Source organism: Haliaeetus albicilla, chromosome 22, assembly GCF_947461875.1.
Source record: "Haliaeetus albicilla chromosome 22, bHalAlb1.1, whole genome shotgun sequence".
NCBI lineage: Eukaryota > Metazoa > Chordata > Aves > Accipitriformes > Accipitridae > Haliaeetus > Haliaeetus albicilla.
In genome coordinates, this window is record NC_091504.1 from 18,484,324 (window position 1) to 18,499,300 (window position 14,977).

The 14,977-nt window shown below is 35.0% G+C and overlaps 1 protein-coding gene across 6 annotated transcripts in view; it reads left to right on the forward strand.

Annotated features, from left to right (window-relative positions):
• Positions 1 to 14,977, forward strand: part of TRRAP (transformation/transcription domain associated protein) — a 102,937-nt gene that overhangs the window by 23,655 nt on the left and 64,305 nt on the right. For 3 of the 6 annotated variants that reach the window (XM_069810173.1, XM_069810172.1, XM_069810176.1), the window contains exons 22-33: positions 93 to 293; positions 2,716 to 2,894; positions 3,973 to 4,172; positions 4,952 to 5,169; positions 5,310 to 5,507; positions 6,181 to 6,441; positions 7,449 to 7,610; positions 8,851 to 8,947; positions 9,393 to 9,514; positions 10,945 to 11,115; positions 11,869 to 11,937; positions 14,684 to 14,704. In XM_069810173.1, coding sequence (XP_069666274.1) covers positions 93 to 293; positions 2,716 to 2,894; positions 3,973 to 4,172; positions 4,952 to 5,169; positions 5,310 to 5,507; positions 6,181 to 6,441; positions 7,449 to 7,610; positions 8,851 to 8,947; positions 9,393 to 9,514; positions 10,945 to 11,115; positions 11,869 to 11,937; positions 14,684 to 14,704 — 1,899 coding nt within the window. The remainder of the gene's footprint in view (positions 1 to 92; positions 294 to 2,715; positions 2,895 to 3,972; positions 4,173 to 4,951; positions 5,170 to 5,309; positions 5,508 to 6,180; positions 6,442 to 7,448; positions 7,611 to 8,850; positions 8,948 to 9,392; positions 9,515 to 10,944; positions 11,116 to 11,868; positions 11,938 to 14,683; positions 14,705 to 14,977) is intronic. The other 3 variants (XM_069810177.1, XM_069810178.1, XM_069810174.1) reach the window with 2 other exon arrangements.

A 14,977-nucleotide genomic window follows, 5' to 3' on the forward strand; every position in this document is an offset into this window, starting at 1 on the left:
GAATAAGTGTTTTCCTTGACATTTTTTTTACATTACAACTTGAAAATTTTTGAAGTGAGACTGTGACCATGTAACTTTAAAAATACTTACAGGCTTTGTGGCGTACATTGCGCAATCCTGCAGACAGCATTTCTCATGTGGCTTATCGTGTACTTGGTAAATTTGGTGGAAGTAATAGGAAGATGTTAAAGGAATCGCAGAAACTACAATATGTACTCACAGAAATCCAAGGACCCAGTATTACAATTGAATTTTCAGACTGTAAAGCATCCATTCAGCTCCCAATGGAAAAGGTAAAGGCTTAAGTTACTTTCTGTGCTGAGAAACCATCTTACTCCGTTTTCCTTTATTACAGATTTTTTTGGATGTTTGCTTGTAAAACCTTGATAAAATGTGGTATGTGTGCCAGTTCCAGATATGAGTTAATGAATCTCTAACATTATAGAATTTACATAATTAAAAGTAGGTTTTAGGATCTCTTGCATACCTGTTTGTTTTTTTTTTTTAATATCCCTTCAGTTAGACAAAGAGATTTCTAATTAATTTATGTTGTAATGAAGAAACAGAATGTAAACCCACTTACAGTTTTTATACGTTTGGGTTTGTTTGTTTGTTTGTTTGTTTCTGTTTCAAGTAATTTTTGAGTTGCCAGACTTGGCAGGTAAGAGCTTTTTCATGATGTAGTGATCAGTTGACAGTCTCTGTATAAGGGAGGTAGACCTACACTAACTTCTTGTTTCGTTTTGACATGCAAAATTAGCAGAAGCTTGCCAAGGTGTTCTTTCTTTATTTTCCCTTTAAACTGTTTTATATGTCACCCCCAAAATATTAGATTTAAACATGCTGTTCTGCTTTTACAAAGTGATAGGATAGGGAGCTAAACTGGCACAAGTAAATGCTTTTTGTGCATTTATTTCCCCTTCCTAATTTTTGGTGTACTGCTTAGATTAGGAGTGGGAATCTACTCTAAAACCTCCCTATTTTCTTTTTGAAGTGTACCAAAAACTTACTGTAGAAATTCTTCAGTGATGATTATTCTAATGACACCAATGATTTGGTTTTGTTTGTTGTCTCGAGGTTGGGGATAGTACTTCTTAAAGCTGCAAAACCACTTTGTACTTGAGTTGGCTTTCATCTGACAATCTCAATGTATCACAAATGCTTAGTTCTCACTAATTACAGCAAACTAATCTGTGTCTATGTCTTGGGATCTGAGAGTGAAGCTGGATTCTGAGTTAATTTGGCCTGTAGAGTTTTAATACTTAGCTTTTCAATTACACTTTCATAGGTAGGTATGATCGGAATGTAGTAAACAATTTTCTTTACAGGCAGCTGGCTGTCTTTGGCTCCATATAGCCAACAGTCTTAAAAATAGCTTGGAAAAATGACTCTTAAAATGCAGATAGCTTTACTGATTTCTCCTCTGTACTGAAACTGATGAGTTGAATACACATAAATACTGTAATTGCTGACATTTCCCTATCCTGCTAGGTTTAATTCAAACCAAGTTTTCCAAAGTGTTTATGCATCTAAACATGTTGCTTAATGATATGGAGTGATCTTCAGCTTCTTGGTGTTGACCAAGAAACAATGTTATCTGCTGAATGCTTTGTATCTGTAAAAAGGGCATGTCAAATTAAAAGGAAAAAGAAGTGGAATAAATTGGAAATGAGAAGTCCATGTTTTCTTTTAGTGCTTTGGTAGTCTTCTGCAGTCTGTGTAAAAACTCATTTTTCTTTTCATTGAGGTGCTGATAGGTTATTCAAACACTGATGGGATGACAGCTAGTTAAGTCACTAAGTGGAAAGATGTTTTTCCTTTCAAAGAAGGAAAATGCCCACTTCTTTGTAGCAGAGCCTTTTTCTGCATAATCCTGTTTAAGCATGGATGGTTAGATTTTTATTTACAATTGATCAGGTATTGAAATTCCTTATTTTGTGCACTCCAAAACAATTTTTATGTGTGGGTTTTTTGTTTTTTTTTTTTTTTACTTGGCGCCTGCCTCATTTGTATTTAATTCCTTCCTTTCTTTTCTTGGGGAAGGATAGAAAGTATCTAGCTGTGTTATATATATGCAAAATAGAAATTTTCCAAAAAAGATGTACCCCTCCTTTTCATTGCTTTCATATCTGAAGAGATTATTTGAACTATTCTCAAATGTATTAAATAAATCTTCTTGCAAATGAAGAGTACTATTTCCATTAAGTAAACGGTGTTTAGAAGTTGCTTACAGGGACATTTCATCATGTATGATGTAGCTCTTGATTTGCATGGAAAATATGACACAGTAATTTGTAAGATAGAACATTTTTTGGTACCATTTATATATGTGTGTAAATGCATTGTATACCTACAGTATATAGGGATTAGGAACAGCAATTACTGCTGGAGGGAAGGTGAGGAAAATTTTCTTGAGGAGGGAGAGAGAGAATGAAGGTGTACCTCGCTCGTGACTTTAAATGCTTTCTGACCATGGAAATAAATGTATCTGCCATGAAACTTTGCATTTATAAAAGCACAGCAAATACCATAATAGTTTCAAGTCCGCTCTCTTGGGCATTCTCTGCATTTCTTAACTTAGGCAATCCAAATTGTACATACTTTTAAAGTTACTTTTAATATGCATTAAAGATACTATTCCCTTGATCAATCACCTTATTGTAAATATTAAGAACAAGAAGTGTTTTGTTACTATCTATCTTTTTTTCATTATAGGCAATTGAGACAGCTCTGGACTGTTTGAAGAGTGCCAACACAGAACCATATTATCGGAGGCAAGCGTGGGAAGTAATCAAGTGTTTTTTAGTAGCTATGATGAGCCTGGATGATAATAAACATGCATTATACCAACTTCTTGCACATCCCAAGTATGACAATTCTTTAAACGTAAATGTGTATGTAAGATTTATGGTGTCTTTAGAACAACCTAATTTAGAGACAATGGTTAGTCTAGACAATGTATTCTTCGTGGGATTTTTACCTACTGGTTTATCCTGCTTTCTTTTAAATCAGTGCAGGGCTTTCCAGTAAGAGGAATTTTGTCAGCATGTTATTTAATGCCAATGACATGTGTTAATGTTTCATACTTTAATTTTCTTCCCCTAATCACAGTCCAATTCATAATCTGTTATATATGAACAGACTTTTTTAAAATTAATTTTAACTTAATATATTTAAATAGTTGGAATATTCTGGTGCTTAATTGTGTTTTAACGATTAATTCAGATTGTGATGTTTTGTATGTAAATCTAACTTTTTACTAAAGTAAGAGATACATAATTCAGTTTTATTTAGTGACCAAACTATAACGTAGTCACACATGTAACCTATGTTTGTCTTAATATAGGGCCTTTTCATTGTTTTGGGTTTTTTTAACATCTTTTACCATTTTAGTCATTGATACTTAATGAGTTTATTGCTTTTAGACAACTTTGACATCTTTGCCCACAAAGTGTGTGCTGACTTTGACTCTTGCAGTGTAGTAAATGTAGCTAAAGAGTATAGTAGCTTTTATAATTTGGACTTGTTAGACTTGACACAAATATAGCTTTGCAATGAATAGGTTTTGTTGGGCAGTGACTTGATAAATAATGTTTCAGTCTTTCAAGATTAAAATCAAATGTCATTTTAAAAAAGGGAAAAATGTCAAAAATTGAAAATGACATTCTGTAATTGAGTTGCAGTGTGATGCTTGTATACCTATTATTTGTAATATACGTGGCTTCTTCTGAACCACTGGCTTTAAATGTTACTGATGAAATTGAGCTATCCATCATGTTTGAGACCAGTGGTTGACAAAATTAATACGGACTGAGTGAACTGGACTAGCTCTATCAAAATGAAGGGAAAATGGGAGGTGGAGAAGGAGTTAGATATCAAGAGCAAACTTTAAATCAAGTACTTAACAGTGCTCATGATTGAGCTGCCAGTACCGCAGTTTAGGATTATAATGAATTTAATTTTGTCTTTCAGCTTTACTGAGAAGTCCATACCTAGTGTGATTATTTCGCATCGATACAAAGCTCAGGATACTCCAGCTCGTAAAACATTTGAACAGGCATTGACAGGGGCATTCATGTCAGCAGTCATCAAAGATCTGAGGCCTAGTGCTCTGCCTTTTGTAGCCAGCTTAATCCGCCATTACACAATGGTAGCAGTCGCTCAGCAGTGTGGTAAGTAAGGTGGAATAGAGATTGTGTGGACTGACATAAGAGGGGTGGAGAAGTTTATACTTTTTCTAATAGTAATTTATTTTAAGGAAGTCATGATATTGCAGTTGCTTCTGGGTAGATATGTTGTTTTTTGTTTGATGACTGAATTATGTTTTAATTCTTTTGAGCAGTGAAAAATTATTAACCAAGTTTTAAAAAACAATCAGTTGCCTAATAGTACTTCTAAAATGCTACAGCCGATGAAATAATTACAGCTTGGAAAAGTTTCTATTTCCAGAGTATTTGTGTAACTTGATATACACAGTTATTTTTGCAGATGGCCTTTAATTGTTTTCTCTTGAGGTTTTGAAGGACCATCAGAGGAACTAAGTAAATGTTTGAGCACTGCATTGTCTTGTATCTACGAAGAAAACTTTTTGTTTGGAGTTGGACTGTATGACAAGTAATTTGGGAGAAGACATACTCTTAAGCATATCACTCTTCATTGTCACATTAATGTAACTTGAATTTTTATGATTCTTCATTTTAATTAAATCTTCTTGCAGTGCATAGTCTAGTGCATAGAAGAAAATATTCAAGTAGATGTAATCTTTTTTCCTAAAAGTGAAGAATGCCTTGCAATCCATTTATATGCAAATAGACACAGTGCTTACTGGTTTTGCCATCAGCTAGTCAGAGGAGTAGTAAAATCTAATTGAAAGACTATTCATATTGAAATATCCATTGTTTTATCTTTTTTTTTTTTTTTCCCCTCTTTTCTTCCCCAATACAAATCACAGGTCCTTTTTTGCTGCAGTGCTATCAGGTTGGAAGCCAGCCTAGCACAGCCATGTTTCATAGTGAAGAAAATGGGTCAAAAGGCATGGATCCCTTGGTGCTTATTGATGCCATAGCAATCTGCATGGCATATGAGGAGAAGGAACTCTGCAAAATAGGAGAGGTGGCTCTAGCAGTGATATTTGATGTTGCAAGCATTATCTTGGGTTCAAAGGAAAGGGTAATATAGATATACATATATATATTATTTTTTTTAATGTATTTAAATAATGTAGTTTCAGCCAATGCAATTTTGCTTCTAAAATTTTGTAGGCTACCAGTGAGCTGAAAAAGCAAACTGATACATTTCTTTGTTTGCAGGCTTGTCAGCTTCCCTTGTTTTCGTACATTGTGGAACGTTTATGTGCTTGCTGTTATGAACAAGCTTGGTATGCTAAACTAGGAGGTGTTGTGTCAATTAAATTTCTTATGGAACGACTGCCACTAATTTGGGTCCTCCAGAACCAGCAGACTTTCCTGAAAGCACTTCTCTTTGTTATGATGGATCTAACTGGAGAGGTATTTAATGAATTAATTCTATCAAATAGTATGGGGGAAACAAACTTCTGTTCTTAAATTCACACAGATTGAACACTTGCTAATCTTGATTTTACTTAACTTCAGAATGTATCTTATCTGCGACAGTTACAAGTGAATTTTAGTCATTTTAACTTAAACCGAGACCTGAAGTTAGGAATGAAGTCTTTTTTTTCCACATAACTTTGGCAAAGTTGTTGGAGTTACACTTGCTTCTTTCAGAGTAGAAATGTACAGGTTGCTTTCGGATCAGTGAAAGAACACTAGATTCACTGTCACTTGCATGAAAAACACTGTTCTTCTTTCTGTGTTTAGTTTGAAGGGTGTTCATCTTATCAAAAACCTGTATGTAGTTACAGATACTTAGAGAATCAGCTGCTTGACCTTTTCTCAGTTGTGAATCCTATGGTGACAACATTGCTAAGGATTCCAGCACCTGAGTTTGTTTATAAAATTGTGTTGCATTGCAACTCACAGTTTTGGAATGATTGGTGGGAAGGCTAGTTGAATATGTGTTCCCTTTAAGCTTTATATGTTTTTAGCCATTTGCAGAGGATTCATCAAAATCAAATGCTAAGTTCGTTGATGAGTAGTGTGTAGATTTTGTGATCTTTCTTCTGTACTTATTTAGTAAAAATAATCTATGATACTTCAGGTTTCCAATGGAGCAGTTGCTATGGCAAAGACCACATTAGAACAGCTTTTGATTAGATGTGCAACTCCTTTAAAAGATGAAGAAAAAACAGAAGAAATCCTAGCAGCACAGGAAAAGTCTTTCCATCACGTAACACACGACCTTGTTCGAGAAGTAACCTCTCCAAACTCTACTGTGCGAAAACAGGCCATGCATTCGTTGCAGGTACTTGCACAGGTCACTGGAAAAAGTGTCACGGTGATTATGGAGCCACATAAAGAGGTAAGCAGAAATACTTACTGCAAGTGAGTTTGAAGTTGTTTACCAGTCTGGATTTGCAAAATGCTTTTCTAAGTACATTTTCCCACATTAATGAATTAAGTTCTTAGTGCTTTGATAGCATATGTTTGTCATTTGCTAGGTTTCATTGTTATAAAATACACTGTGGTTGGAGTACTATAGAGATTTATACAAGCTGTGCCTGACTACTTAGCCAAGCCAGTAGTTATAGTGTGTTCAGGTTGATTTAGTTCCTGAAATTATGGACTGCTCGTCCTACCACCAATCAGACATAGGCTAGGCCAGGTAGATACTGCATTTTGAACTCAACTTTGTATGATTCTCTAAATATGGGGCATATTGCTATGGCGCTCTCTATCCAGAAAGAGACTTTAAAGATCAAAGCTGTCTGAAATAACTTTTTGCTAGATAGTCCTTAAAGCTAACAGTGTTCATTCTCTTGAAAGACAAGTAAATGTACATAAGCCCTAAGGACCACCACAACATATGAATTTATAGGTGTCATTACTGTAGTTTGGGAACATACAGAGAAGCCCCCTAACTGATACCTTATTTTGCTAAAGGTGTTTATGGGGGAGAGTGAGAAGTTGGTGTAATGGAAAAAACTTAAATGAATGTTTTTTGTTTTTCTGATGTTTTAGGAGCTTAAAATATTCTTGTTTCTTGACTTGAACATTTGAAATGCTTAAGCCTATGAATTTCTTTGTTGTTTGTAATGTTATGTGAAGTTATTAAATATCATAGATCTGTTCACAGAGAATATGTAATAATTATAGATACTGAGTTGTTTCACTAACTGACTGTGAATTAAATTAGTTCAGAGAAATACTTCTCTTCTTGCTTAGTGATTTCTAAAGAGGTATATCTGGAGCTGCAATAGCAAGTGGATAGAAACATGCAGCCATGACTAATGATGTCTTCTTAGTGGCTAGGTCTGTGGCGTCATTTCAATAGGCTGCTAATTCAGTAATCTAAATTACATTGTGTAGGTTCTCCAAGACATGGTTCCTCCTAAAAAGCATTTACTTAGGCATCAACCTGCAAATGCCCAGATTGGCCTGATGGAGGGAAATACATTTTGCACAACCCTGCAGCCCCGATTGTTTACGATGGATCTAAATGTTGTGGAGCACAAGGTTTTCTACACAGAGGTACTTTCTTTTTATGTTTTTTTTATGTAGGTGCTTAAGTAGTGATGGTGTTAGAACTTTCATTGTTAAAAATACATATTTTCTGTGTGCATTTTAAAATTGCACCAAAATGTAAGAATTTTTATCTTTTGAAATGTGAACTGAGGTCTGCCTTTACCTACAATATGATAGCTCTAAGCTAAGCAGCATATTCTAATGTGTGTGAAAAATATTAAATGAACTCTGGTGTTATACTCCTAGTCTAGTAGCTCTAACTTTCATATTTAGGTCTTATTTTATGCACAGTATAGCTATTAAATAAATTGTTGTACCACCAAAACATAGATATTGTTTGGTAAGGTTTTTGGGTCCCTAACAGTTTGAGTAAAATCAGATACAAAATTAGTGTGTAGATTCAACTTGGAGAAACTGTCTAGTCCCTTCTTCCTAGCTGTCTTGTCCAAACACAAGTTCAGAAGGTCTTTGATACCAACAGTACTTGCAACTAGGAAGGCAGGTATGGGGTATAGTTGTCAATGCAGAGGATCCTCTATTTTTTACCTAAGACAAAAATGAAGTGCTGTAGATCAAAAAATGTCTGTAAAGGTGAGTGTGATATACTGGTATTGTGAAGGTCTGAATCTTAGAAGTGTTCTTGGATATAGGTGCAACCTGGACCTTGTTAACTTGCATAACTGTTTCAACCTGTTCAGTCTTTTCTAACAAAAACCATATACGTATATTGACAGTACTCGCCTGCAAAGAGGAGAGCTCTGTAGGAAAGAATTGTCCCTCTGGGCAGTGACCCATGACCATTAGAATTACTGAAGACATTTTCACTGCCTTTTTTCCCTATTGATCTCCTTCTGTTCTCTTACCCCTTACCTCAGTATTTTCAGTACTGTTACTGCCATTCAGGGGGCAAGCTTTTCTGTAGACCTATTCTTTTATCATATGAGCAGCTTGTTTGGAAATAAACCAGCTAGGTATTGGCCAACAAAATGCAAAATGGCTAATTTTCCCTGACTTTGTTGGTAGTGCTAATGGGCTCTCTTGCCTCTGGCTAGCTACCAGTTTTCATGGCAACTTATACCCTAATTTTGAGTAGAATTTTTGCCTGTTGGTAAAATTTGGATGATGGTTAGTGTGTTTGCGTAAACTTGGCTCTTTGAGGAAACAAGACTCAAAAGGTAACCGATAATACCATTTCAAACATGATTCACAATGCTATGCTAAAATGATTGTTTATTTTTTTCCCTAGTTACTGAATTTGTGTGAGGCTGAAGATGCTGCCTTAATGAAACTACCTTGTTACAAAAGTCTTCCATCACTTGTACCTCTTCGTATTGCAGCCTTAAGTAAGTAGAACTTCCTAAACAAAATTTGATGTATATAAGTGTCCTTGTGAGCAATGGGCAGTCTTCTTCCCAAGATCAACAGAAAACTTGAGCGCTTGAAGACTGATGACTGCTCTCTAGAGGTCACAGTTTAATGGAGAGAATAATGGGAAAGTATCGCTGCTTTCTTAATGACTAGGATTTAGTTTCTGAAATGAACCTAAAATATTTTTAGACTAATTATGTTATATAGCATTAGGAAAACTTTAGAACTCTGTTAATAGAATTTCCATTCTTTTACTATTTTATGATACCTGTTGCTTTTGGCAAAGCATGCTATGCTTTAGCTGTCTGTAATTGAAGGTGAAATAAAAGAAACTTGAAGAAATGTAGAATTAGGGGTTTTTTTCCTTTCTCTTTTGAAATTGAGTTAACAAAGAGAACAAATTTACTTTGATATTTGCAGATGCTCTAGCTGCCTGCAATTACTTGCCTCAGTCGAGAGAGAAAATCATTGCTGCACTTTTCAAGGCACTTAATTCAACAAATAATGAACTGCAGGAGGCAGGAGAAGCGTGCATGAGAAAGGTTAGTGTATTAAAACAATGTTGCTTTTGAGGCCATTGTTCTCTCTGCTTTACTTCCTTGTTATAAAGCTTCTTGGGAAAGTTCTTTACAGAAAATAATGGCTGCTCTGTTAAGTTTTTGTTAGTGACACCAATATAATTAAGTTTCTGTCAGATGTGGTTTTTTGGGGGTTTGAACTTAGCCATAAAAATTTCTTCTGGTTGAAGTTAAGCTTGTGGACAAGGACCGTGGTAAGTCTTTCAGTCTGTCTGTCTGTCCGGTCTTTCTGCTTGTCTGGTCTTTGTAAATGTATCTTCTTTTCTAAATAAACAGTCCTTCCCAGCAGTTTTGTGAATGTGCATGCCTGGCTTTATTGTAAAAGCTTTTCTCATGTTTCTTCTTTCCTAAAAGAAGTGGTAGGGACCCCATGGTTGGTTTTGGAAAAGTAAGCAATATAGCAGAGTTAGGCTCTGCATCACAGTATGGCAGTTACCTTAAGGAACAGGACTATGGCTGTACTGTTTAAGGTCAGAATTAGTATCCTTACATAGTGCTATGCTACACTGTCTGTTCTGTGAATGCTAGATTATAGTGTAAAAAAGCTGGAAAGACAGAGAAAAGGATATTCTCTCATCATGATATGTTGCCTAGTAGATATGCCTAATTCTGATTCAGCAAGATTTTAATACCATTCTAAATATAGCAAATGATAATAAAAATATTTATAGTCCTTTGTAATGATGTGTAGATTCACTGGCATGTAACAAGGAATATAACTATAGTAATACTGGTGGTTTACATTTGTTTAGGCCATTGACTGATTAGAGGTCAGACATTGTCTTTTCATGTCACTCTGGTCATAACAGGGAATGTAGTTATTATTTATGGCTTGCTGACAATACAGTTGGGTTGAGAGTTTGACCTATGCATTTAGTATAAGATCTTTTCCAATTGTTTTTTCCTGTGATAAATCCATGCCCACAAGATGTTTGGTTATGATGGTAGGAAATACTCTCTCTGGCTGCTTGCAGCTAGGTTCTCTTGACCTCTTATGTTACTCAGGATGCATGCAGATTGTAACACAGAAATTTGCTCTGTTGCCTTTTGGCCAGGCTCACAGGCAGTTCTTAATAAAGCAGCGTCTAAGTAGTTTGTCCATAGCTGTATATTTAATTTGTAGCTGTGACAGTTTTTCAATCTATCTGTAATTAAGATCTTCTACTTGATTATTTTATGAAATACCCTACTGTGTGTCAGAAATACTTCAATGCTTCCCAAATCCATCTTGTCACCATATATATTTCCAGTAATAAATATTGTTTAAGCTATTGCATTCTGAAAGTACAAAATAAAAGAAGAAAAATAAGTCAGCAGGGTTTATTTTAAGAAAGATGCTTGCACAGAAGTTGCTCTGCTCTCCATCTGTATCTTAATCCTGTACTCTCTTGCAGTTCTTGGAAGGAGCTACCATAGAAGTTGATCAAATTCATACACACATGAGACCATTGCTTATGATGTTGGGAGACTATCGAAGTCTAACACTGAATGTTGTGAATCGTCTGACATCTGTCACTAGACTTTTTCCAAACTCTTTTAATGATAAATTCTGTGATCAGATGATGGTAAGCCCATTCAAGTTTTCTTTAGCACTTCCATAAGAAATTTTCTTTTAGCTAATATTGGTATTGTTGAAAAGTCAAAGAACAATTCAGAAGTGACTCAATGTATATATTGGAAGTAAAAGATTTTTATTTCAAAATTAATGGAAAAAAAATTTAAACATTTTGAGATAATTTCTAAAGAGCTACTAAATGAGAAAGTTCAGAGATGTTCTTTTCTAGTGAAGACATACCTAGTTATACTAAGGTCTGCTTGGACAAAATTATCTTTAAGCAAGATGCCAGCAGCATAATGTACTAAGGAAACCCTTGAAAACATGTTTTACTTCCTAGAGAGCTAAATCTGTTTTGGTTGTGTTCTTGATTTATAAAATGGTGGAAGGTATTGCCCTTCTTATTTGCAGTTTTTAAACTGTGTATGTGAACTCATTATCCTTTTGCCATGGATATTTAAATATTTAAATGCATACATATCAAGCAAATCATTAAACAAGTGTAAGCCTATCAGACTTCAGATTTTTGTGCCTTTTAATCTATGTACCTGTATAACTCCTGCTTTCTTGAATATGGAGAGGACTTTTAGCAACAGTAGACTCTGCAGTCTAAGTGAATGAAAATAACTAATAATTTTTCCCTTTGTTTCCTTAAAACAATAATTTCTGCCTCTACTTACTCTTTTCTTGTAGCATATGCTGTCACTTGCTAAAATGGAACAGTAGAATTAGAAGAATAATACTAATTATCCTTTCTTTATAGCAACACCTGCGTAAATGGATGGAAGTAGTGGTTATTACACACAAAGGTGGACAACGGAGTGATGGAAATGTAAGTTAATGAATGCTTTTAAGTGGGAAGGCAAGAAATAAATAGTATTAATGTTTTGGAATTACAGAATTCATTCAGTTGTAAATGTTGCCATAACCGATTACACACTGATGTTTTGTTATAAGCTAATGAACCTATATGTATATTGAATATTTGTTACAAATCTTAGTAAGAGGAGCTTATCTGCTGACAATGGTTACTTTAAAGCCTGTTCTGTAGAGGTTGGTGTGGGAACAGCTCATTGATTTTTATTTTTTTTCCCCTCAGGATTTTCTGCTTAGAAATCTGTTCTTCATTGGAATGGCTGATGAGCTCAGCAACATAATCCCTCTTTTTTCACTAATGCATGTGATGTTCATAACGTAGTCTTTTGAAAATTATACAGTATAATAATATCATCCTGGTTAATTTTAAATATGATTTATGAAAAACAAGTTCAATATTTACCAATTGAGATCACATTAAAATCTCTTTCCCATCCAAATGAATGGCCTTAATGTTGAACTATGGAAAGCTGATCAATTTTCTTATAAATGGAAAATTGCACAGCGTAATGACAACACTGTGTGCTCCTAGCAATATGGCACTGAAGGGAATTCCAGCTTCAGTGTTGTTTCATGTAGATTACCAGAAGTCTCATAATTCTATTAAGATTTTATTAATAACTTATATTAAATGTTGAAATTTATTATTGCAACTAGGAAAAAATTGGAGGCAATTTTATTTACGAATTTCTTCTTTTTTCATATTAGAATGAAATTAGATTGGCTTTTTATTTCCCTCAAAACATGGAAATGGCTTAATGGCTTTTCATTACTCTTCCCTGTCACTGCAAAGAGAGCTTTTAAATCTGAACTTAGTCATTGCTTTGTTTTTGACCCATTCTATAATGGAGTAGAATTTGTTTCTAATGTTTAAACTTAAAAACTATGCATTTTTCAGTTAAACACATTTTATTCAGGTCAGAGTAGTTCTAAGGCCTTCATATTCTTCTTTTGGGATTCACTTTTCCTCAGCCATTGTGATGACAGATACCTTGCAGATATTTTTATAGCAATAGTCTTTTAAACCATAATGTGGCACCTCTAGAACAGTTTTTAGTTGTCCCTAAATCACGTTTAGCTGTGAGTTCTTCTGCTTTTAATGTTTTCTGTTGATGTTTTCTATGTAGTTGTGTGTTTAGTCTCCTAAACTTGTAATTTTTTTTAGTGTTGGTTTAAAACCTACATATGTTGAGGGGGAGACACCAGACACTTGAGAAGGAATCTACTGTCACATCTTGAGGGAGAAGTCTATGGAAACATTTTCAAATAGAATTGTGTGACTGCAAAGCTGATGGAAATATTACTTTCTTGCTCTCAGTTGTTGTTCTAAAGTTTACTTAAAAATAAAAACTCTAGGAAACTAAAGGAGGGCACAGCCAGTGTGCTCTTTATACAATTGCTGTGGCAGTCTGTGTTTGTATGTCCGTATGTATAGTGTGCTGTTGCTGTAATTGTATCTTATAAATGTGGAAGAAACTAGGATGGTGAAACTGGTGGTCAGAGTTACTGTAGCTGGCCTTTTGCTTGCTCTGATTTCTTCTTGTCCATAGTGAGATTCCAAAATTTGAGATATTCACTTAAAAGCAATGTTGGGAAGTATTACTGGAGCAGGTTGCATCATTCGGACTGAGTGAGTGGTTAGATCTCGGAGATGGTAAACACGCAGTAGAGAATGGAATTAGTCAGGAAAGCCTTATGTTTGCTAGCCGAAATGGTACAGAGCACTGTTACAATAACTTTTTTGACCTAAAGAGTTTTCATCTTTTTCCAGAAGCACTTTATGACGGTGCCATTTGATGGTGATGCTGGTGTCATGCAGTTCTCCAGCATAGTGCAGATAGTGGCTAGTCAGCAAGGCTTCTTAATGAAACAGTCCAAAAGTCGATGGAATGAGTTTTCATATGTAAATGGCATTTCTATACAAACTAAAAACTTCGGACACCTCAGTTAAAAATGCTACATAATAATTAACAACTATTGTAAAGATCTACATTGATGCCAGCATAACTAAGCTCTTTGTTCACCTAAATAATTTTGACAGTCCTACCATGTTCCTGAACTGTGACTTGGCTGCTTTAGATAAATGAACAAATTAAAAAATAACATATTAGGTAGTGATTAAGATCTAATTCATTGGCCCAATGAGCGAAGTCTTTGATTTAAATCCCTTCTTCCTCTCTTCCCTGCCTCCCCAAGGAAAGGCATGGTTTTTTAGGTCATGTCTGGTAATTGAAGAAACAAGTTTTGAATAGGTTGCCTCTGACTGTCCCTCTAGTCAACCGTGGCACCACGGTGGAAATTCTGCATTACAGCCCATTAGAAGGACTTTATAGCTTGGTAGTTCAGGTATTGAAAGTGGTTCCCTAATTGATGCTGGACAAATTTGTCTTTGAAGATGCTAAAATAATGTCTCCCCTGACTTAATAATCTCTAATATCTTTTTATTCAGTACAAATATTTGAGAAGCTATGTCTAAACAATGTACAAGTAGAAAAAAGGATGTTTTTCATCCTAATTCTTAGGAGAGCGATTCAGAGCATGGGGGATACTTGTCTCCATTCTTTCAGTTTGAGATGAGAAAATAACCCTGCTGAAGTCAGTTTCTGACTGCAACCTGAAGAATAGCATATACTGATTTGTTCATTTATTTGATATTTTTGTGGGCTTTTTCTTTTCATGCTGTGACTTCTGTTTTGGTTCAGCCTGCTGCGGAAGGGGTAGAGGTGAGAAACTCAGTGGAGGCACCAGGAAGTTCTTTGTTGTTGTGTTTTTTTGGTTTTTTTTTTTTGTTTTTCATTTTTTTTCTTTCTCTTAAATTGTGGTCTGTTAGTTTTTTTGTTGTGTTTTGGGCAGAGTGCATTGTGCCTTTGAGTGCAGTGCTGTGAATTGTCTTCTGTTTGTCTGTGGCAGAGTTGTTTTGATAACATTGCTGTTAAGGATGTTAAGCATGTTTGTACTAGGAAGAGCAGGATTTTTAGTTTCTGTGAAGGCATAAG